Source organism: Ascidia mentula, chromosome 6, assembly GCF_947561715.1.
Source record: "Ascidia mentula chromosome 6, kaAscMent1.1, whole genome shotgun sequence".
NCBI lineage: Eukaryota > Metazoa > Chordata > Ascidiacea > Phlebobranchia > Ascidiidae > Ascidia > Ascidia mentula.
Window position 1 is genome coordinate 860,666 of NC_138571.1, and position 17,950 is coordinate 878,615.

The 17,950-nt window shown below is 34.9% G+C and overlaps 2 protein-coding genes across 2 annotated transcripts; one reads left to right on the forward strand and one right to left on the reverse strand.

Annotated features, from left to right (window-relative positions):
- Nucleotides 1-1,437: 1,437 nt before the first annotated feature.
- LOC145905800 (metallophosphoesterase 1-like) lies at nt 1,438-4,847 on the forward strand. The gene is made up of 8 exons (XM_082993088.1): nt 1,438-1,749; nt 1,876-1,944; nt 2,097-2,333; nt 2,768-2,930; nt 2,993-3,067; nt 3,313-3,432; nt 3,769-3,909; nt 4,053-4,847. Exons 1-8 carry the CDS (start codon nt 1,595-1,597, stop codon nt 4,248-4,250), a joined length of 1,158 nt encoding a protein of 385 aa, XP_082849214.1. The 5' UTR covers nt 1,438-1,594; the 3' UTR covers nt 4,251-4,847.
- Nucleotides 4,848-5,039: 192 nt separating this feature from the next.
- Nucleotides 5,040-17,110, reverse strand: LOC145905516 (uncharacterized). Its single transcript, XM_082992741.1, has 31 exons — nt 16,937-17,110; nt 16,506-16,644; nt 16,128-16,280; nt 15,961-16,019; nt 15,845-15,902; nt 15,474-15,626; nt 15,242-15,309; nt 14,999-15,140; nt 14,711-14,787; nt 14,259-14,387; nt 14,072-14,111; nt 13,589-13,892; nt 13,259-13,382; nt 12,943-13,109; nt 12,644-12,826; nt 12,268-12,406; nt 11,696-11,953; nt 11,109-11,343; nt 10,800-10,851; nt 10,453-10,556; nt 9,911-10,108; nt 9,243-9,363; nt 8,822-8,992; nt 8,378-8,577; nt 7,927-8,127; nt 7,494-7,655; nt 6,922-7,053; nt 6,513-6,665; nt 6,087-6,209; nt 5,691-5,875; nt 5,040-5,291 (listed from the first exon to the last, which is right to left on the reverse strand). The coding sequence occupies exons 1-31, from the start codon at nt 17,047-17,049 to the stop codon at nt 5,183-5,185; spliced, it is 4,452 nt and encodes a 1,483-aa protein (XP_082848867.1). The 5' UTR covers nt 17,050-17,110; the 3' UTR covers nt 5,040-5,182.
- Between the last annotated feature and the right edge of the window lie 840 nt (nt 17,111-17,950).

Sequence of the window (17,950 nt, forward strand, 5' to 3'; positions counted from 1 at the left end):
TGGACTTTATTCAAATATGGGTAAAGATGCAGGAGTTCCAGCGTTTGCACTGCACGAGTCCCTGCATAAAAATGCCCCAAATATAGAAATCATACCATGGATCAAATTACTAGCAACAAAAACATTGCGAGTGGCATTGCATCCACGTCATGCTACTATGATACTTAATTGTGATGAAATAATCAATCGACTGAATCAAGGGTGCAGAAGAATTGACCTGATCCTCAACTCAACTTTAAATTCTGATGCATTGTTCCAAGTGTACTGCAAAGTTGTGAGTGGAATTTTACGTGGGTCAGTTGTGAACGCTTTGGTGATCTGCAACTTACATTCCGTCGACAAATCTGATTGGTTGTTTCAAGTCTGCTTTGGTGGTGAGACTCAATCTATGAACAAGACAAAACCTCCAGGAAGTAACGTTGATGTTTGGGATGTTGCGTTAGGAGAAAGCTTCGATGAAGAAGATAATATTTCCAGCAATGAAGATGGACTTTATGATGATTTAGTTGTAACGGATGAAACTGGCCACACTGTGGTGCCACAGAGCGTAACTGAAATATTTTTGGAATATTCCACGAAACTTTCATTGGGAACCTTGTTAAATGTGGAGAAACTTAAGTTGACGTTCGTTCCAGGAGAAAATCTAGTTGATGATGCATTGAATAAACTAGAAATCTTAGTTTCAAATCCCAGTTCAAATGTTAGTTTGATATTTCTGCAAAACTTTGAAGTAAAAATTCATCGGATAATAAAGTTTTTTGAGGGACTTTGTTTGTCAACATTATATAGAAATCAACAAGTAACTGAATTACGATTTGCCGATTGTTATATTTATGATGAAGGTGATGACTATAATGTGGAAAGTTGTTCAGAGATTACTGACAGCGACCTGGAATATTCTTTAAAGCATTTGTTTATGGACAGTGTGAGGTTTTCCTGCAACAAATCACTGGAACTTTTTTGTCAGTTTGTGTCTGACAAGTTGATGCCACAAGAATTAACTGTCTCCAGACAATGCATTAACTTTGAATCTCTAACTTCTGTGAACCTTAAACTTTTTACTGAACTTCATCGAGTTTTCCCCAAAAAGAGTTTGTTGAAAAGATGTAACATTTTTATTCCAAAACCTTTCAAAACAGCGGAAAGTTGCACAATTGAAGCATTAGAAAGTTTATCTCTGGAAACATTAACTCTATCCCACGAAGTTGGTGACAAACCTTCAAAAGATTTTTTGGAGATTGCAAAACACCTTGTTAGAAATTTTCATATCAAAAATACGAATGTTGTTCATGAATTCAGTGGCAATGCTATTGAGGATTATGTTTCACAAATGTGACTTTTCGTGCTATTATCAAAATCAAATAGTTGTTAAAATTTTAATTAAAATATATTGTTGAAACCTCATTTCTTTCAGAATATTTCTTCAATACCATTTTATATTTTCCCTACATTTCAAATTTTTGTTAAAATCACAACTGACCAAACATGTTTTGCATCTAAACATTATTTTTGAATTATTGTTTTTAACATGTTTAAATTACTAACGTGCAAAAACTTCTGCATTCAGATGTCTGTCTTGTAATCGGGGTCTGTCATGTGGAAACCTGGGGCTAAAAAAGTTGCATTTCTGTCTCTGTCCTGTGCAATATCTTTGGGTTTTTTTAATGAATTTTGTGTTTATTACCTTGTTTTATGGAAATGTAACTGGCCGCAGGTTCCACAAACCTTTTCACAAACAGGAACATTAAGGTATGAGTGAGATTAGAACATTTAGTTAATTGCATTGTATGTGGTGATAAAAAATTAACTTTCTGCCTTCAAGTAAATTTAACTAATTTTCTGTCACATTAAGGAAATGAAATTTGCTTTTTTTAGAGCAATGGTTTTGGCAGACCCCCATTTGCTGGGTGACAGGGAGGGTCACTGGTTTGATCAACTAAGAAGGTGGGGATTGTTGGGGATTATCTAAACTGTATTGAAAAATTACTTGGAGATGTAGAGGATTGTCAACTTGTTTCGTGTTTGGCAACAAATCTCACAAAATATTGAATTGCATTTAAAATAATATTCTGTAAAACAACAATCATGTACTTTAGGGAATGGCAAATGTACAGATCTTTCCAAACAGCGATCCAATTGCATGAACCAGAAGTTATTTTTATACTCGGAGATTTGTTTGATGAAGGAAAGTGGGCTAGCGACACCCAGTGGCAGAAATATGTCAAAAATGCCCGACATATTTTTGCAACGCCAAAGAATATTCCTCTACATGTTATTGTTGGCAACCACGACATCGGCTTCCATTTTGATGTAACACAAAACAAGCTTACGCGGTACAAATAAAAGCATGAGAAATCAACTCTTTTTTCACTACATTTATTACAAATATGATTTTTTTATGTTTATGTAATAAGTTCCTAATTTTTGAAAATGTTACATAAACAAATAACAATTCTGAGTATAAAGAGACTGGCCCATATTGTTATTAACACTGTCATGTGACGTCACCACCCGTGCGAGCCTTATCTGTGACATCGGTCAGGTCAGCTCCTTATAATAATGGAGCTACACCAACCGCGTCATTTAAACTGATGCTGACATAAGTTTTTGTCAAAACGTCTTATTTTAACATGACAATTATGAGAAAACCTGTGAGTTGTGTTCACAAAGTTGTCACAATGAAGTCATAAAAATATGTGTTCTCCGGTGCCAATATTTAAATCTTACGGCTGAATGACTGCAAACCAATAACAAAACTTTCTCAAAGGTTTCTGCAGACTTACCACAGGAGGAATGTTGAACTGCTTCCCATCAAAGGAATCAACTTTGTGATTATCAACACAATGGGTTTTGGTGGTGACAACTGCCTCATGTGTCAATCAACCAAAACACAATTAAAGAAAGTTGCAAATATTCTAAATTGCTCAGAGGTTTAATCCTAACCCTTAAAGTGGATTTGTTAGTTTGTTTTTTATCCAAAGTTTTTGTTTAGAAAAATGTGTTGAACAGTGAATTTTGTGAACCTGATGAAAGATCCGTTATCACATCAGCTCCTGTGCTTTTACAGGTGGATATAAAGGTTGTTTGGTTACAGTTGTGTCACAGTCCGGCATTTACCCAACTTAATATATTTTCACATTTGAAAACATGAGCTTTCCCCATTAACTTTGACTTTCAGTCACAAACTTAATGTAATAGTTTTTCTAAATTACATTTTTAACTGTTTTCAAACAAGAAGACATGAAGTTGTGATTTTCATAATGGTTGGTGAATTAATTGAAACTGTTATATTTATATCAAATTTGTTTAAAGCATTTTCCAATGTACCGAGAATCTGATGAGAGTTGCAGCGAGATCGATTCAACTCCGAGAAAAAAGTTGTACAAATATGTTCAGAATCATGACGTGTTGGCCAAACAACCTTCAGATCAGGTTAATTGTTGTTGTACCTTATGTTGGTGGATTTTTTTTGTTCTTGAAATAAAAAAATGCACAAACTAAAAGAAACTATCCAAACCCTGTTGTTAATTGCATACAGACCGATATCCTAATCACACAAACAGTTTTACTTACATGCCTGTTAATAATGAGTTGTGCCATATGGTCAAAAACTAAAACATGCTTGATGTTATTGGTGTGTTGGATATTGGATTGTTTTATATTTTGTCTTCGTTTTTTTTGTGCATACATATGAGCATGACAGCCACAAACCACAAAATCTACTTACACTGACTGTCCCTTCATCATGTTTCATTTGTTCACATGCAGATAATGGAAATGTTAAAACCACGACTAATACTGAGTGGGCACGTACATGATGCATGCGTCTTTAAACACAAAAACAATATCACTGAAATAACTGTGCCTTCGTTCAGTTGGAGAAATAGAAATAATCCAAGTTTTTTGCTGGTAAGTTTTAACAAAATGATCAAAATGGTAAATTGTGTAAATTTTATACTGACCTCATTTCAATTTGTTAAAGGTTTAACTTGGGTGCTTCTCTAATTTGTAAAAAATTTTAGGTTAAATACACCTACTTTGTATTTCTGTAGATCACCTTAACTTCTTCAAGTCACAACACTGAAAAATGTTTCCTTCCAAAGGAAACAAATGTTTTACTCATGTATGTAATCGTCATAGCAACACTGTTCCTTAGTTTAATCCATCGATCCGTTGCTTGTGTAGTTCGAAGCCCATTTGGGTTTGCAACTTTTGCCATTCTTACTTTTGCCTTACATTACTGCACGTAACTCACAAGGTTTTAATATTTTTACCATTTGTGCCTTTGTCTTTAAAACAGGTTCCTGAATTTTATAACGTTCCCTAACCAGTGTGTTCCAGGGCTTGCGTGTGTTTGTTGTTTTTACTGAAGATTTTTATGCATTTTATTGTATGTAATATGCAAAGTATTTTTTGGTGATAAAAAATGCAAAGTTGTGAAAAGCTAATTTTAATGTCATTTATAAACTGTTAAAAGCTATTGTATTGTGTGACAATACCAACGACAATTATTCTAATATGTTTTACTTAAATAAATATTACTGCGTTCATTCCTCTAGTGTCTTATGGTTGTTGTTACTGTGTTTTTACTCCAATTGAACAAAAACTGTTGCTTTTGAATGCACTGTAATGTTGAACTTAAGTCAAGGTTACAAAATAATCTTTCATTTTGACACTTGTGTTTTAAATATTTACTGAGGGTTTGCAACAAAGTTCAATTGTGATGAAACAATGTCCATTCTTTGACAATCAACACTTGTATATTTGTTCATAATTGTCATGTGGTGTTGGAACTATTATAATGTTGATATGTTACTTAACATATTCTCTGTGTGTTTCAATATTATTCAAACCATCATTTTGTTCAATGCAAATCTTTAGAAAGTTGGGTTGGTAGGATATAAAATTTAACGCAAAAAATTGACCCAACTTGAAATGATATCATTTGGACAAGCAGGTAAAAAACTTGTTTGCACTCTGTTTGTTGGAAAATATTTGAGTTTTATTGAAATAGCTTGGAAACAAGTTTATTTGTGCACAGTGGACAGGTGCTTACCCCAACATACAAATAGTCATATTGCATACATCAAAAGTAGTGAAAATACCCCATGAAATAGGAAGTAATAGTACAGAATATTTTCAAATGAACCAATTATGAAGAGCATTAGGTGGTAAAGATGGATTAGTAAGCCATGTGAACATAAGACTTCTCAGGTACAAAGTATTTCTGGTGAGTGTTGGACTTCAGAGTGATGAGAACTGACTGATATCCACTGAACAATTCGTCAAACCTGAAACAATTTCTGATTAATTTCAAACTTGCTCATTACAAACATATCTTGAGTTAATGAATCTGAAAATAATTCCTTCCAACGTAAGTTTGAAACTTTCATTTCTATTTTTAATTTTTAACTATTAGTTTTTAGGCTAAAGTTTCAACTTCATTTTATGGACGTAAAAAATATTTCATTTCCAAAAATTTATGCATTCATAGAAATGATATCAAGGAAGTAAAGTTTGTTAAAACAAAACCATATGCTTTGGTCCTGGTAGCAAATAAGAAAATTATGTTGTGTGAATAAATGTTGATGTTTGCCTCAAATTAACATTCTTAAAATTCCTCAATATTTTTACATTACTTGCTGTGGATGCAACCTGTTGGCAAATTTGCTCCGGAACGAACAACTTACCTATCGACTTCACTCGGGAATGGATTTAAAGGAACTCTTGTGATTGGGAGATTCAGTTTGTTTGTGAATGAAGCCATGAGATCAGGGTAGGGTCGAACAAGAGGATTTAACCGATATTCGAATGCGAGTTCCTGTCGGTGGCGGATTCTCTGTGCCGTGTGCATCTCCCCAAGACGAACAATCGCCTGGAAATATTTCAAAACTTATTTGGTTTGAGATCTTTGTCCATTAACACTGAGAGTTTGTGTATGTTAAACATTGAAGCAAACATATTGATTGAAGGTAATTTGTCGACAAAAATTTAATATTTCAAAACAAAATTGCAAGAATTTTTCCACAAGACAAAACCAAATATTATTTTTTAATCAATTTTCTCAATTGTTGTCAAAACTTCACCTGTGGTCCCTCGAGTTTGGGAAGAACGAGGACGGTGTTCTTGGTCGGTTCCGGTTTCACGTTCGCGAGTCGAACTCTTTCCAACTCTTCCTCAAGCATGATTTCGCAGAAGTAATTCACAACCTGATCCCAATAATTGCCAAGGAAACATTTGGTTTAAACTCATCACCATCTTATTAACCGTGAAGGTTATACCAAATGCAAAGGCCGAAAAGTGATTTTTTCTGAGTTTTTTTTTTTGAAACGAAATTGGAATGACAAGTTCTTAAACCAAACTTCTTGATTGGATTTGAAATGAAAACCCACATGATATATTTAGTTTTTTGGCCAAAGAAACATTTTTTTGTCTAACAGTGAGGTAAACCAACCAAGAAAATATATGAAAAACTGATGATTATAAAAAAATGATAAAATAATAATTTTTACCTCAATAGGAGAAATATTTTTGAGAGATGAATCTGAAGGTTGGACAGAAAACTGAACCCTCTTTCCTTCAGAAGTTTTACTTTGACCTGAACGACGTATTTTGCCTTTGATGTCCCCCCTTCGAAGTTGCTCCATTGTTTGTTCCAAGTGGTTCTACAACAAGTATAAACTGTGAGGTTTTAATGGTTTTGATAATCTAAAAAATTGTGATCAAAGAATCCACCCCAACACTGATTTACCCCCAAGTTTGCACATGGGGATGGGAATGAATGTGATTAGATTTTATTAGTTTTAATTCAAACAAATGAAAAAGACAACTTTGAGTAAATGCAAATAAAAATAAAAAATTAGCTTTCAGCCACAACCAAATTAGCTTAAATAAAGTGGGATCGTTTGTCAAACCACAAACCCTGAATCTCATGTTCCAATCCATGAACCACCTCTGGACCATTGATCGGATTTGGGATTTAATCGGTTTTGTTTCATCCAAGTTCCAAATTTCCCAGGATTCAAGTTCTTTGCTCAAATACACATGTGGATCCTGTTTCAAGACACAAGCATTATTTGTTTTAAATTCAAGATTAAAATTTATTCTAACACAATTAGGATGGGAAGTCTGATAATAATATGTAGACAATCAGCTTGGTCAAACTGCATGTCTGTGGACCAATTACAGATCGAGATCTAATTTTTAATGATTCTGGGACTTCTTCAAGCTAATATCCATGATTTGTTATTCATAATTTTGTCAATAAATAACAATTCAAAACTTTGTTGATACCCATTTGTTATGTGTATTATTATCATAAAGGCAAACTTAGAGGCAGTTTTTTATGTTGCATAAATATGGAAAATTAGCAAAGTTTTTTTTCATTGGCCACACCGAGTACATCACAATTTTTACAAATTCTGGGATTTTATCAAAGTACGCTTATCTATTCTGCATGAGCGCACACACATTGTTGAAATCTTCCTGCTCACCTGCAACCCCAGATCAATCAAACAATTCCTCACAAAGTTTTTATACGCTTGATCGCTCTCCAGATACTGGGTGAGAATTTCAATGAGGAAATCCTCACTCCCTCCATTCACCGTCTGATAAAGTTTCACAGTCGACCGAAGAAACATCGCTTGGTCCGGGTCCTGGGAATAAATGGATGTTGTACTTTATTACAATAACGTCAAAGTTTCTTAACTGATGAAAAATTCCATACGATTTTGAGAATTAAATTTTACCATGATCCAAACTGGACACATGGATGAAATACCACATTTATGTAAGAAAATATAGGAATTGCATCAGATATATTTTTCTAATTTATCAGGTAAATCGAAGGCATTCATTCCTTTCGAAAAAAATGCAAATTTTCTTGCAATCTTGGAAACTAAATGTGTGTGATTCAAGAGAACAAACCTTAGGATTGGGAGGCACTGAAGCATTAAGAATTGAACCAAGTGCTGCCACCAGGTGGCGATGATCCCGCAACTCCTCCTGTTGCCATAACAACAGCAGTGCATCGGCAATCCCACATCGATGAGCCCAGTCAATAGATATTCCGATCACATCACAGATAACATTGAAGTATTGTGAAATGGAATAAGGTTTTGTGATTCTCTGAAATGATTGGTTGTTTCAAAGTTGGGAGTTTCCCTTATGCATTAATTTTTTTTCAAATCAACAGATAATTATTATCTTTATCCATTCGATGATAATATCATTCATTAATTAAAAAACTGTTGTGAACAAAGTTTATGATTTAATTGGCTTTATGGGGAATATATATTTAAACAATCTTAAATTTTATTCCAGAAAAACCATTTTGAGACAAATCAAAATTTTATTAGTAAAAAATACCACCACAAACCTGGTTGATGTATGTCTTGTGTCTCTCAAACCATGACAACCCATCAAACTGTGTGAGGTAATTGGGGGGTGGTGTGGGTGGAGGTGGTGTAGGTGGGGGCGGTGTGGGTTGAGGTGGTGTGGGTGCTTTGGGTGGAGGGGGTCTTGAGACAAACTTGACTATCGGCTTCGATGGCTTGGCCGGAACCTTTACTTTCGGTTCTTCAACAAAATATAAAGAATTACTCTGAATGGATAATCAATTTTTCCATTAACAATATTGCAGATGTGTTTATTACATATAAAGTAAAAATTGGTGTAAAAACAATTGTACAAAAATAAATTTTATTATCATGAAAATGTTTTTATTTTCTTTTGGTTCATTTTGCAAAACACAGTAGACATTAAGATTTCAGCAAAGCAGTAATTGTTAAGATTTAACCACTGTCTATAACTCTACTGCCACCTGGTGGTTGTGGAGGTGGCGTGGGTGGAGGAGTTGGATCTTTAGGAGGAGGAGTTGGAGTCCTCATTGCAGATCTCATCTTCTCCATCAAGGCAGACGGCTTCTTCTCAATTGTTTTCTTCTTCGGTTTCTGAATGCTGACTTTCTTCTTTGGTTTGGGTGGAACTCCAGCTAAAGTTTAAATAACTTCAAACAGAGCAAGTAATCATGTGAACCATCATGTGAGTAGAGCAAGTAATCATGTGAACCATCATCTGAGTAGAGCAAGTAATCATGTGGACTTTCATCTGAGTAGAGCAAGTAATCACATGGACTTTCATGTGAGTAGAGCAAGTAATTACGTGGACTTTCACGTGAGTAGAGCAAGTAAGGAATTTTCAGTAAAACATCCAAGATCATATGGCAGTCTAATTTGACTCACCTGATGGTTCGATTGTTTCTTCATCAAAAACTTCCTCCACGACAGAATCTGTGTCAGACTCCATGTAAAAGACAGCATCCTCATCTTCCTCCACTGCATCCTCTTCTTCTGATGGAAGTTGCTGAGTAACAACAGATGTTGAGTGAATTACAACAAAGGTGTTAACATGTAGCCCACTTTCCAGCAACAAAAACACCTTAACAACTAATTTTTGCATTTTTTTTTACTGAAATTTCAATTTTAAAGACTGTGCTCTGTGCAAATGTACTGAACTCAATTCAGAATAACATGGATTAGTTCTTGCACTTTGTACACTTGACTGATCTGTTTAAATAGGCAGATCTGTTCTTGCACTTTCTACAACTTTTTTTCTATTCTGACTAATTCTTTAATATTATTCCTTAGAAGTCATACCATGCCTGTTGACAATGGTGGCAGCTTGATATCTTTGTCGGCCCAAGTGATTTCCCCCTGCCAACAAATATCAGCTGGTTTTCTCCTTTTAAGATTGACAGCTCGACATTTCAACATAACAACATACTGCACTGTATCTCGTGTGAATAATTAAACATAGAAACCTGAATACCTCTATAACTAAGAGTAACAAAAAGTGATGATATGAGTTTCACTGAGGCCAACACAGATGACTCAACATTAAACATCCTTACAGCTTTTGCTTCCTTCTCCATCTCAGCAATCATCTTCAATTGTTCCTCGGAGAGAGTTGGAGGCTTCCATGCATCCTCCGCCAACTTCTTCACCTCACTTTGTGGCCAGAGGAGTTTGACGAGGATCGAGTTAGGAATAAAACCACAGGGATTGGTGATAAACTTGTCACCGTAATCGGGACCAGAGTCTGTCAGATGCTGTGGAAAAATACAAAAAAGCCACAAATAAACAAATGTTTTTATGTCTTTAATATTTATACCCATAATTAAAACAACTGTCAGTAAATATAAAGCCATTTTTTGTAGTTTGTTCCTTCGCTGTTTTCAGATTAAAATTATATAGGAATTTGGTCCTTAAGTAAAAGTATAATTATTGAATTATGTCGTGAAACATAAGGGGTTTACTGAGCAGAAATTTTAACTTTTATTTTTGCATTTTTATGCTTTTCTTGTAACTAGGCAACGAGTTATATTCCAATAGAAGTTTTTTATCCAATTTTACAAAGAAACAACGAATATTACAAACAAATTTTAAATTTAACCTTTTCCTTCTCGAGTCCATCTTCCAAAATATCTTTCATGGGTTTTGCAGTATCAATTGGGGGGAAAAACCCAATCTTTCTTTCAGGAAGCCATTCTTTGGGAGCTTGACAAAAAAAAATAATTTTTTCAAAATAATTGTCCTCAAAATTCTCCAAAACTCTGGGAGCCCCAAAACTACTAGAAATGTGAAGTTGTTTCAAACTTTCTTGTTTGTTGGAAATTTAAATTTTGTGGCTAGTGGGCTTTCTTTAATTAATAGGATTTCTATAAAGATCTCCAATAAAATTAAAAGCCAGAAATTCTTTCGGTTCAAATAACTTACTGTTAGCAACAAACTATAACTTACTGGGTTCACGCACAGGGTGAGGGTCCGGGTCGAAATCGTCTTCATCAGGAATCTGAACCAGAGAACAAACAAGTCAAAGATTATGTTTGAAAAATACCAAACAACACACATGGATGCTTTCAACCATGCGTTACCTTTACAATAGGAAGGGAATTAAGTTAGTTCAAAGCAAACTGTTCAATATTGTTTGTTGTATCGTCTTGATTTTTTTATTTTTGTTGCTTGAGGTTTTGCAAAGTATTGCTAATATCCAGTTTAGTTATTCACATGCCTTGAAAATAAAAGTTTGTCGATAAATTCAATTACAACCTTGACTTTCTTGGGTCTGTCCCAAAACAACGCCATGTATTTTTTGAACGCAATCGACTCCATTCTCTTGCTTGGTTTCCTGGAGGCTCTCTTTGGTCTCAACATTCCATCCCGGATGTGAGCAACATCCGACTCTCTCTGTAGGAGGAGTTGATATGCTCCCAACCTCCCTCTCCTCTCCTCTGCAAGCTTCTCCTGCTCCTCCACTGACATCGGATCCCACTCATAATCCATCCTGCATGATATTGAAGACATGATTTCAAGGAGATTTGTTTTCGTGACATTAAGTCTGACAAACACTGATTCGAAAGAAGAAAACAATTAATCGGTTTATCAGCCGAGTGGCCTCCTAACATCCAATGCACCCTGTAGTAACCCACAACTCCTAAGTGTGATAAGCTATGATTCTCTGTAAGGAATAACTTGGTTTTGTCGATTCTTAGCCCATGTTTATTGAAGTGCGCTTGGAAACTTTAAATATCATTCAACTCTTTTTTTTTAAAACTGATCAAAATTCATGACCAACTTTCAGGGAACATTTCATGTCAGATCTTTTCAAATTTTAATTTGTTAAAATTGTGCAAAACCTCATGTAGAGCGCTTTGGCTCCTTGGATCTTTCTCAGGATGTCTTTATCCAACTTCATCATCAACTTCCGATTGATGGAGATCGGAGCTTCCACCTCCTCCTCTGGAAATTCCATGCAAACCATCTTGAAGATGTACATCCGAGGAAGATAGCTCTTGTGCTCCACCCGGTGGAGGTTTCTTCCCAGTCCGATTAGAAGATCACCTTTCTGGTTGCAGAAGTCGATGCTTTTTGGCTCATCGTTGATCTTCAGGATCCTGTGAGTTACGATTAAAACTTAATCAGTTGTCTGTGTTTTGCAAATTTAATGTTGGTGCTTTTTAGATGTAAATGGCTGCAGAAAAAAATCAACGTGGAACACATTTGTAACTCCTAAGCTTTAATCATTTGTCTCTACGAAAACATTCTAATGATACCTTTTTTTTTTAAACTTATGACTTGAATAGAAAAGTTTTTACTATTTAGGTTCATTGTGCTCCAGTAAATCCCCCCAAAATAACATCTAAAGAAAATATTGTCACAATAATATCTTTAATTAAAATTGTCTACGAAGTTAACATTCATAATCCACCTGACGAGATCATTTGTCTCATTCCATATCCTGATTGTTCCATCTCTGCTCGCTGAAGCGAAAAGTTTGAGTCGAGAGCAACAAGTGAGCCCAGTCAGCTCGTCTGTGTGGTCGTGGTCGGGACTGTGATCAGAACGCTCTAAAAACAAATAGGAAACACTTTTTTAAGTAAACAGTTTGAACGATGCAGATTGATTACATCATAAATAAGTCAAGACAACAGTTTGTGATGAATACAAACAGCTACGCAGTTAAAAACACTTAAAAACTTGGGTTACCACAAAAATTACACTTGAAAAATGAATTTGCATTTACTTGGACTTTACTGTTTGCATTGAACAAAATACAAAGGTGACAAAAAAACAACAAAACCAACTTTTTGATTCCAGATCATAGATAACCATTGTGTAGGTGGCAGTAGCGAGCTGTTGAAATGCAACTGCTAGTTTTGATCCAGATATGGTCATGTGACGTGGGGTGTGAGCACAATAGAACGACATCAGTAAGCTCATGGATTCCATTGTGTTCGGAAATATTCTCCACACTTTTACAACATTGTCTATAAAAAAGTCAATTGTTGATACGAGACAACTTACTAGAAATGCATTTTGCGAAACAAAAACAGAACAAACAAGGATTGGTAAAGTTTAAAATAACAAAAAACATGCAAGCAACCTTGTCCAGCGCTGATAACTTGGTCATTCCTGACGTTAGAGAGCAACCCGATCACACCTTTCGCTCCATGAGCTTCAGTTCGAAAGAGAACTTCTCCTGTATTTGTGTCGAGGCTGCTGATGTAACCATCCTTGCAGCCGGCCAACAATAATATTCTGTTGCCATATCTGCACAAAATTAACATGAGTTGGAGTGAAAATAATCCGAAACAAATATACTGTGATGCATTTTTAAAGAAAATTATTTTTTTCATTTTCCCACTGGTTTAATATTAAATTAAATATTTCATTCCTTTCGCAAATTTTTTAATTCTTACTGTGGATTTCTTTGTTTACGTTTCTTGGTGAGAATTTTTGCCTCTTTTAATTTTTTCCATTTCTCTTTAAGTTCAGTGATGTTGAGAATATATTCATACATACACAAGCAGTTGGCATGACAACCTGTTTGAAGACAAAATCATTCTAAAACTGAAACCACATGAAGTCCTCTACAAGTGAGTAATATTAATACATTAAATCCTTGAGTTACAACAAAATAATGGAAATAAGGTAAAGCAACAAAACTAATCAAGAATTATTTCTGTAAAAAAGTGGATTGATTTTAATCTTATTGATAAATCTAAGTTATTGTTTAAAACCAAATTGACCTTCTTCAAATTTCCAGGTCTTTTCCATCATGGCCGGGTTTGAAACCGCGGAAGCTTTGATGAGAACTCCGTTGTTGTAAGCAACAAATAACATCTCCAGTGGAAGACAATAGACGGCGTCAAGTAAAAACTTTTCATTGTCAGGAACAAAGGAGCTGGCGGAGGATCGGCTCCGGGCACTGTTGACTGGGGGGAGGAGGGGATCGATAACGGGGGGTGGAAGAGTCGTTAGGATGGAACCATCGACCGGGGATAATAGACGAACGAATCCATCTTCAGTTGAACAAACTACTCGATTCATCAGCTAAAAAACAATCGACTACATTTAAATATCACTAAGTGCAACTTGTTAATTTTGAAGCAAACCACTGTACGTATTGATAAGTAGATATTGCAATAAATATTTAATATTTAATTTCACAAATATTAAAATATTCAAAAGGGAAAGCATTTAGTGCTGAAGTGGTAAAACTGCTATTAAACCTGTAAGTAATTTGTTGTATTCAATTTCTGAACAGGATTTCTGTAAAATAAGAAAGAATATTTTTATTCATGTGATTTTAAATGTTAAAGTTTTCGATATGATTTTGAGTGTTTTTAAAGCAGCAAAGATTTACGCCAATTATTTCAACATTAGTTGTAAATACATAAAGTGATCGGCCAGTCTTACCCGATAGCTGTAAATATCTGGTGGACATGAGTGATCGCCCACAAGTTGACTGCATACTGTGAGAATGAAAATAATGTGGAATTGTTAGGAGTCGTTCCAAGCCCAACAACCGGTTCATCCATGTTTATTCTGGTAATAAAATACATACTCTTTTTGACAGTAGAAACAGAGTTAAATGGTAAAGTCTGTTTAAATGTTTAATGGTAAAAATTATTACTGGCGAAATTTTTTTTGCAATTTATGCAATTTATTACCGAGGTAGAATTGTACGTCGTGGAAAGAGGTTTCAGCTCGACATGTTTGATTACAAATTCATTAAAATTGTGTTTAGCATTGAAATAATCCTGTTTCGGTTGGCAAAGGGAAACGCTTTTTGCTTATTGTTGAACGGGATGTTTTTATTCAAATCTTGAAGGTAAAATGTTGAATCAGGGGCAGTGACACAAACTCACAAGTCAACTTCATCACACGTATCCATGCTCCATACCCTGATGCTGCAATCGAGGGACGTTGACATTATGTAGGGACCCTGAAAAAAACATGGATTTGCTCAAAATATTCAACCAATCATATTTCAACACAACTTGTAACTATGACAACATGCACGGGGACTGTAGGGAAAACAATTTAAACATCTTATATTTTAGTAGGCATCATTGGTCAGTTATGTCTGGCACAGTTTCCACAAAATGCTTAGTGGTGTTCTGTATTATTACACAATATTATTTGCACAACTTTACCTGTGGGTAGAGATTGAGTGAAGTTACCGGGCCGTGATGACCGACAAACACAAGTTTTATCCCGAATTCTTCATCCCACACTTTAATGGAACCGTCCCGAGAACCCGTTACAATAAATTTGAGTGGATTGAAAAACAAAATACTGCAAACGACAACACCAAGTGTTTTTATTCAGCACAGAAGGATTTTTGTGCACTAATATTTAGAGTCATCGTGTAACTTATAAACCTTGAAACATCTGACCTAGTAATATTTCTGACATGAAGATCTTTCTTGTATGTCAGCAGAATTCCATCATGCAAGTTGAAGACCTGACAAAAAACATACAAAAAAATATTTCTTCAATCTAAACAAATTTAGAAGATCTTCTGGCAATTAAATTAATGTAGATTTTATTGTAAAGTATTTGAGTAGCTTGAAAATATCAGTTAGAAAATTGCCTTGACCAAGAAAACATATTTAAGCACAAACTTACAGCAACAGCGGTCCCACAAACAGCATAACATTTCTGTGTTTGACTTGCTGTGTTTTCAAGTGTGATTTTCTCGAACACATCCCGACAAGTGAGACCTTCCATTATGACCTTGTGTGGAATCATGTAACGATTTCCATATCGGAAACACCAGGTCTGTTTAAACAATTACTTGTTTCCAATGGGTTCTCACAGCTGATATAACTTGCTGTTGCATTTAAGCATTAAAGTTTTTCATTATGTCTAAAAATGTGTCTGTGTGTGTTTTGATTTGCTTTTGTACATTTTGCATATTTTACATTACTCTCCTCTCCTCCAACTGTGTGTGTGACAACAGTCCAACAACTCTAACATGAGATTATATTTTAACTTACTGTAATGTTTCCTGGTCCAGTTGTAATTACTTCGCTTGTACTTTCGTTGTAAATTAAACTGAAACAGTGAAGCAGAAATGTTGGTTTGTTTGCAGAATTAAATCAGAGGTTCTCACCAATATATTTTGTGTTGGCTTTTTGCTGCTGAAACCAGTTCAAATTCAGAATTAAACAGCTGTAATTCAAAATAAACGTGTTACGTATTTTTTTCTCAATTTCCCTAAAATGTAGCCTTGACATTTTTAAATTGTGACATTAATAAAATAAGCACATTAAAAATCACCTTCATTTCATCGTTGTTGAAAAGTCCAACATATTGAAGAGAATGACGACAGAATATTATTTTGTTGATTCCATCACTGGAGTCGATGATGTCTTTTCTTCTTCCATCTTGATAATAAACACGAAGAAACTGATGATCCAACGTCACAATCTCCTAAACACAAAACGTGAATAGAATATGAGGGAAAATACACCTATTATTAGTCAATAATACACCACAAAAATTTAAAGTCTAAAGTTGGCTGTCATTGTTACTAGATAACGAAAAAAAAGAAACAATCAAAGGTTAAATCTGTGGTTGTAATGCAAGTTTAATTCTTGCAAAGTATATATTTTATATTCTGTTTGATTTGATTTTTTTTAATCTGTTAGTCGTTACCTCAGCCAATGGGTTGTAGAGGACGTCAAGAATTGTTTCATCTTGACTTATTTTCCTCACATGATGAGCTCCGTGACTTATTGTTGAGGGTTGGACGTCAGCTTTCTTCACTCGTTCAGTTGTTAACTTAACACTGTCCCTAAAATAATCAGTTAAGTTTGTTAGATCCTGGGACAATGTCCATCATTTCTAACTGTAACATGACTTGCAGTCACATCTCATGTCTGCTGTTCACAAAGCTGTGATCCAATAGTTATGTAAATTTACTTAATTAATAACAAAGATAGAACTGATTTTACCTTGTTTTCGGGCTAAATCTCGGTGGGGGCCCTTATTTTACTCATGTGAAAACTAGTTTTTATGATACCGCAAAATTAGTAAAAAAGTAGCATTTTTTTTATTGAAAGTTGACATAAAGCAATTATTCCAACCTCAAAAGTGTCCACAATTCTTTTGCTCTCTCTTTATTCTTTTCATTCCAGCTTGGATTATCTTGTGGTGTTCCAGGTAAATTAACTGGATGCTCAACAACTTCAGCAGCCATGAGAATTTTCACATATTTTTCAAAACATTTTCAACAAACCTAAATCCATATTCTGCAATCATATCCTGGTGCAAACAATAACTGAACAATATAATTGAGAGCTGGAAACAGGTGTGACACAATGATCCAACATGTAAGGTCTCATCAGTGCAGCTGGTGACTGTGGCATAGCTCTCTCAGCATTATTGTTGTTTTGCACGTATATAAATTGGATGCACTATCGGATACCAAGCAGTCGTTTGGCCATACACTCCACAGTGGTTTATATCTGTTTATTGGTACCTAGTTGAGTACTCAAAGGATCAACGTTGACCGAAAGGAACCACAAAGTGGAAAATAGTGTGCCCGCTAGTGTAAAAGCAAGCCCAGTTACCAGCTGCACTGATGAGATCTTATTGACCGAAGCAGTGTGTACACCTGTCTACAGAAGTGCCATACATAAGAGGTCCAAGTGTTCAAACAGCTGCAAGTGCTGTATGTCTTTGGTATTATATTCTGAATTATGTAGACCTTGAAAAATTTTGTTTATGGAAAAAAGTTTAGTGAATCACAATAGAATAATTTTCAGGGAATAAAATAATTACATTTCTAAAATCATCAAAAATGTCTGCATTTTCAAGAAAATTAACTGTCTTTTGACCCGGGGCATATTGGCTTTAAAACCGAAAATAAACTCAAAAGTGAGGTTCACTCTGGAACTCTACGTACGCCTAACCTAAAGCGCTACCTTTTGTACCAAACGTTGCAGCATCTTTCAACAGATTTATCAAAACAACCCTTATAAGATATTTCTACAACAAATTACAACGATTACAAACAATCAAAATACGAAATTATTGAAGATAAGAAATAAAAACAAGACCAAGTTCTTGGGGAAGTACCCAGACAAACTGCGTTGCTT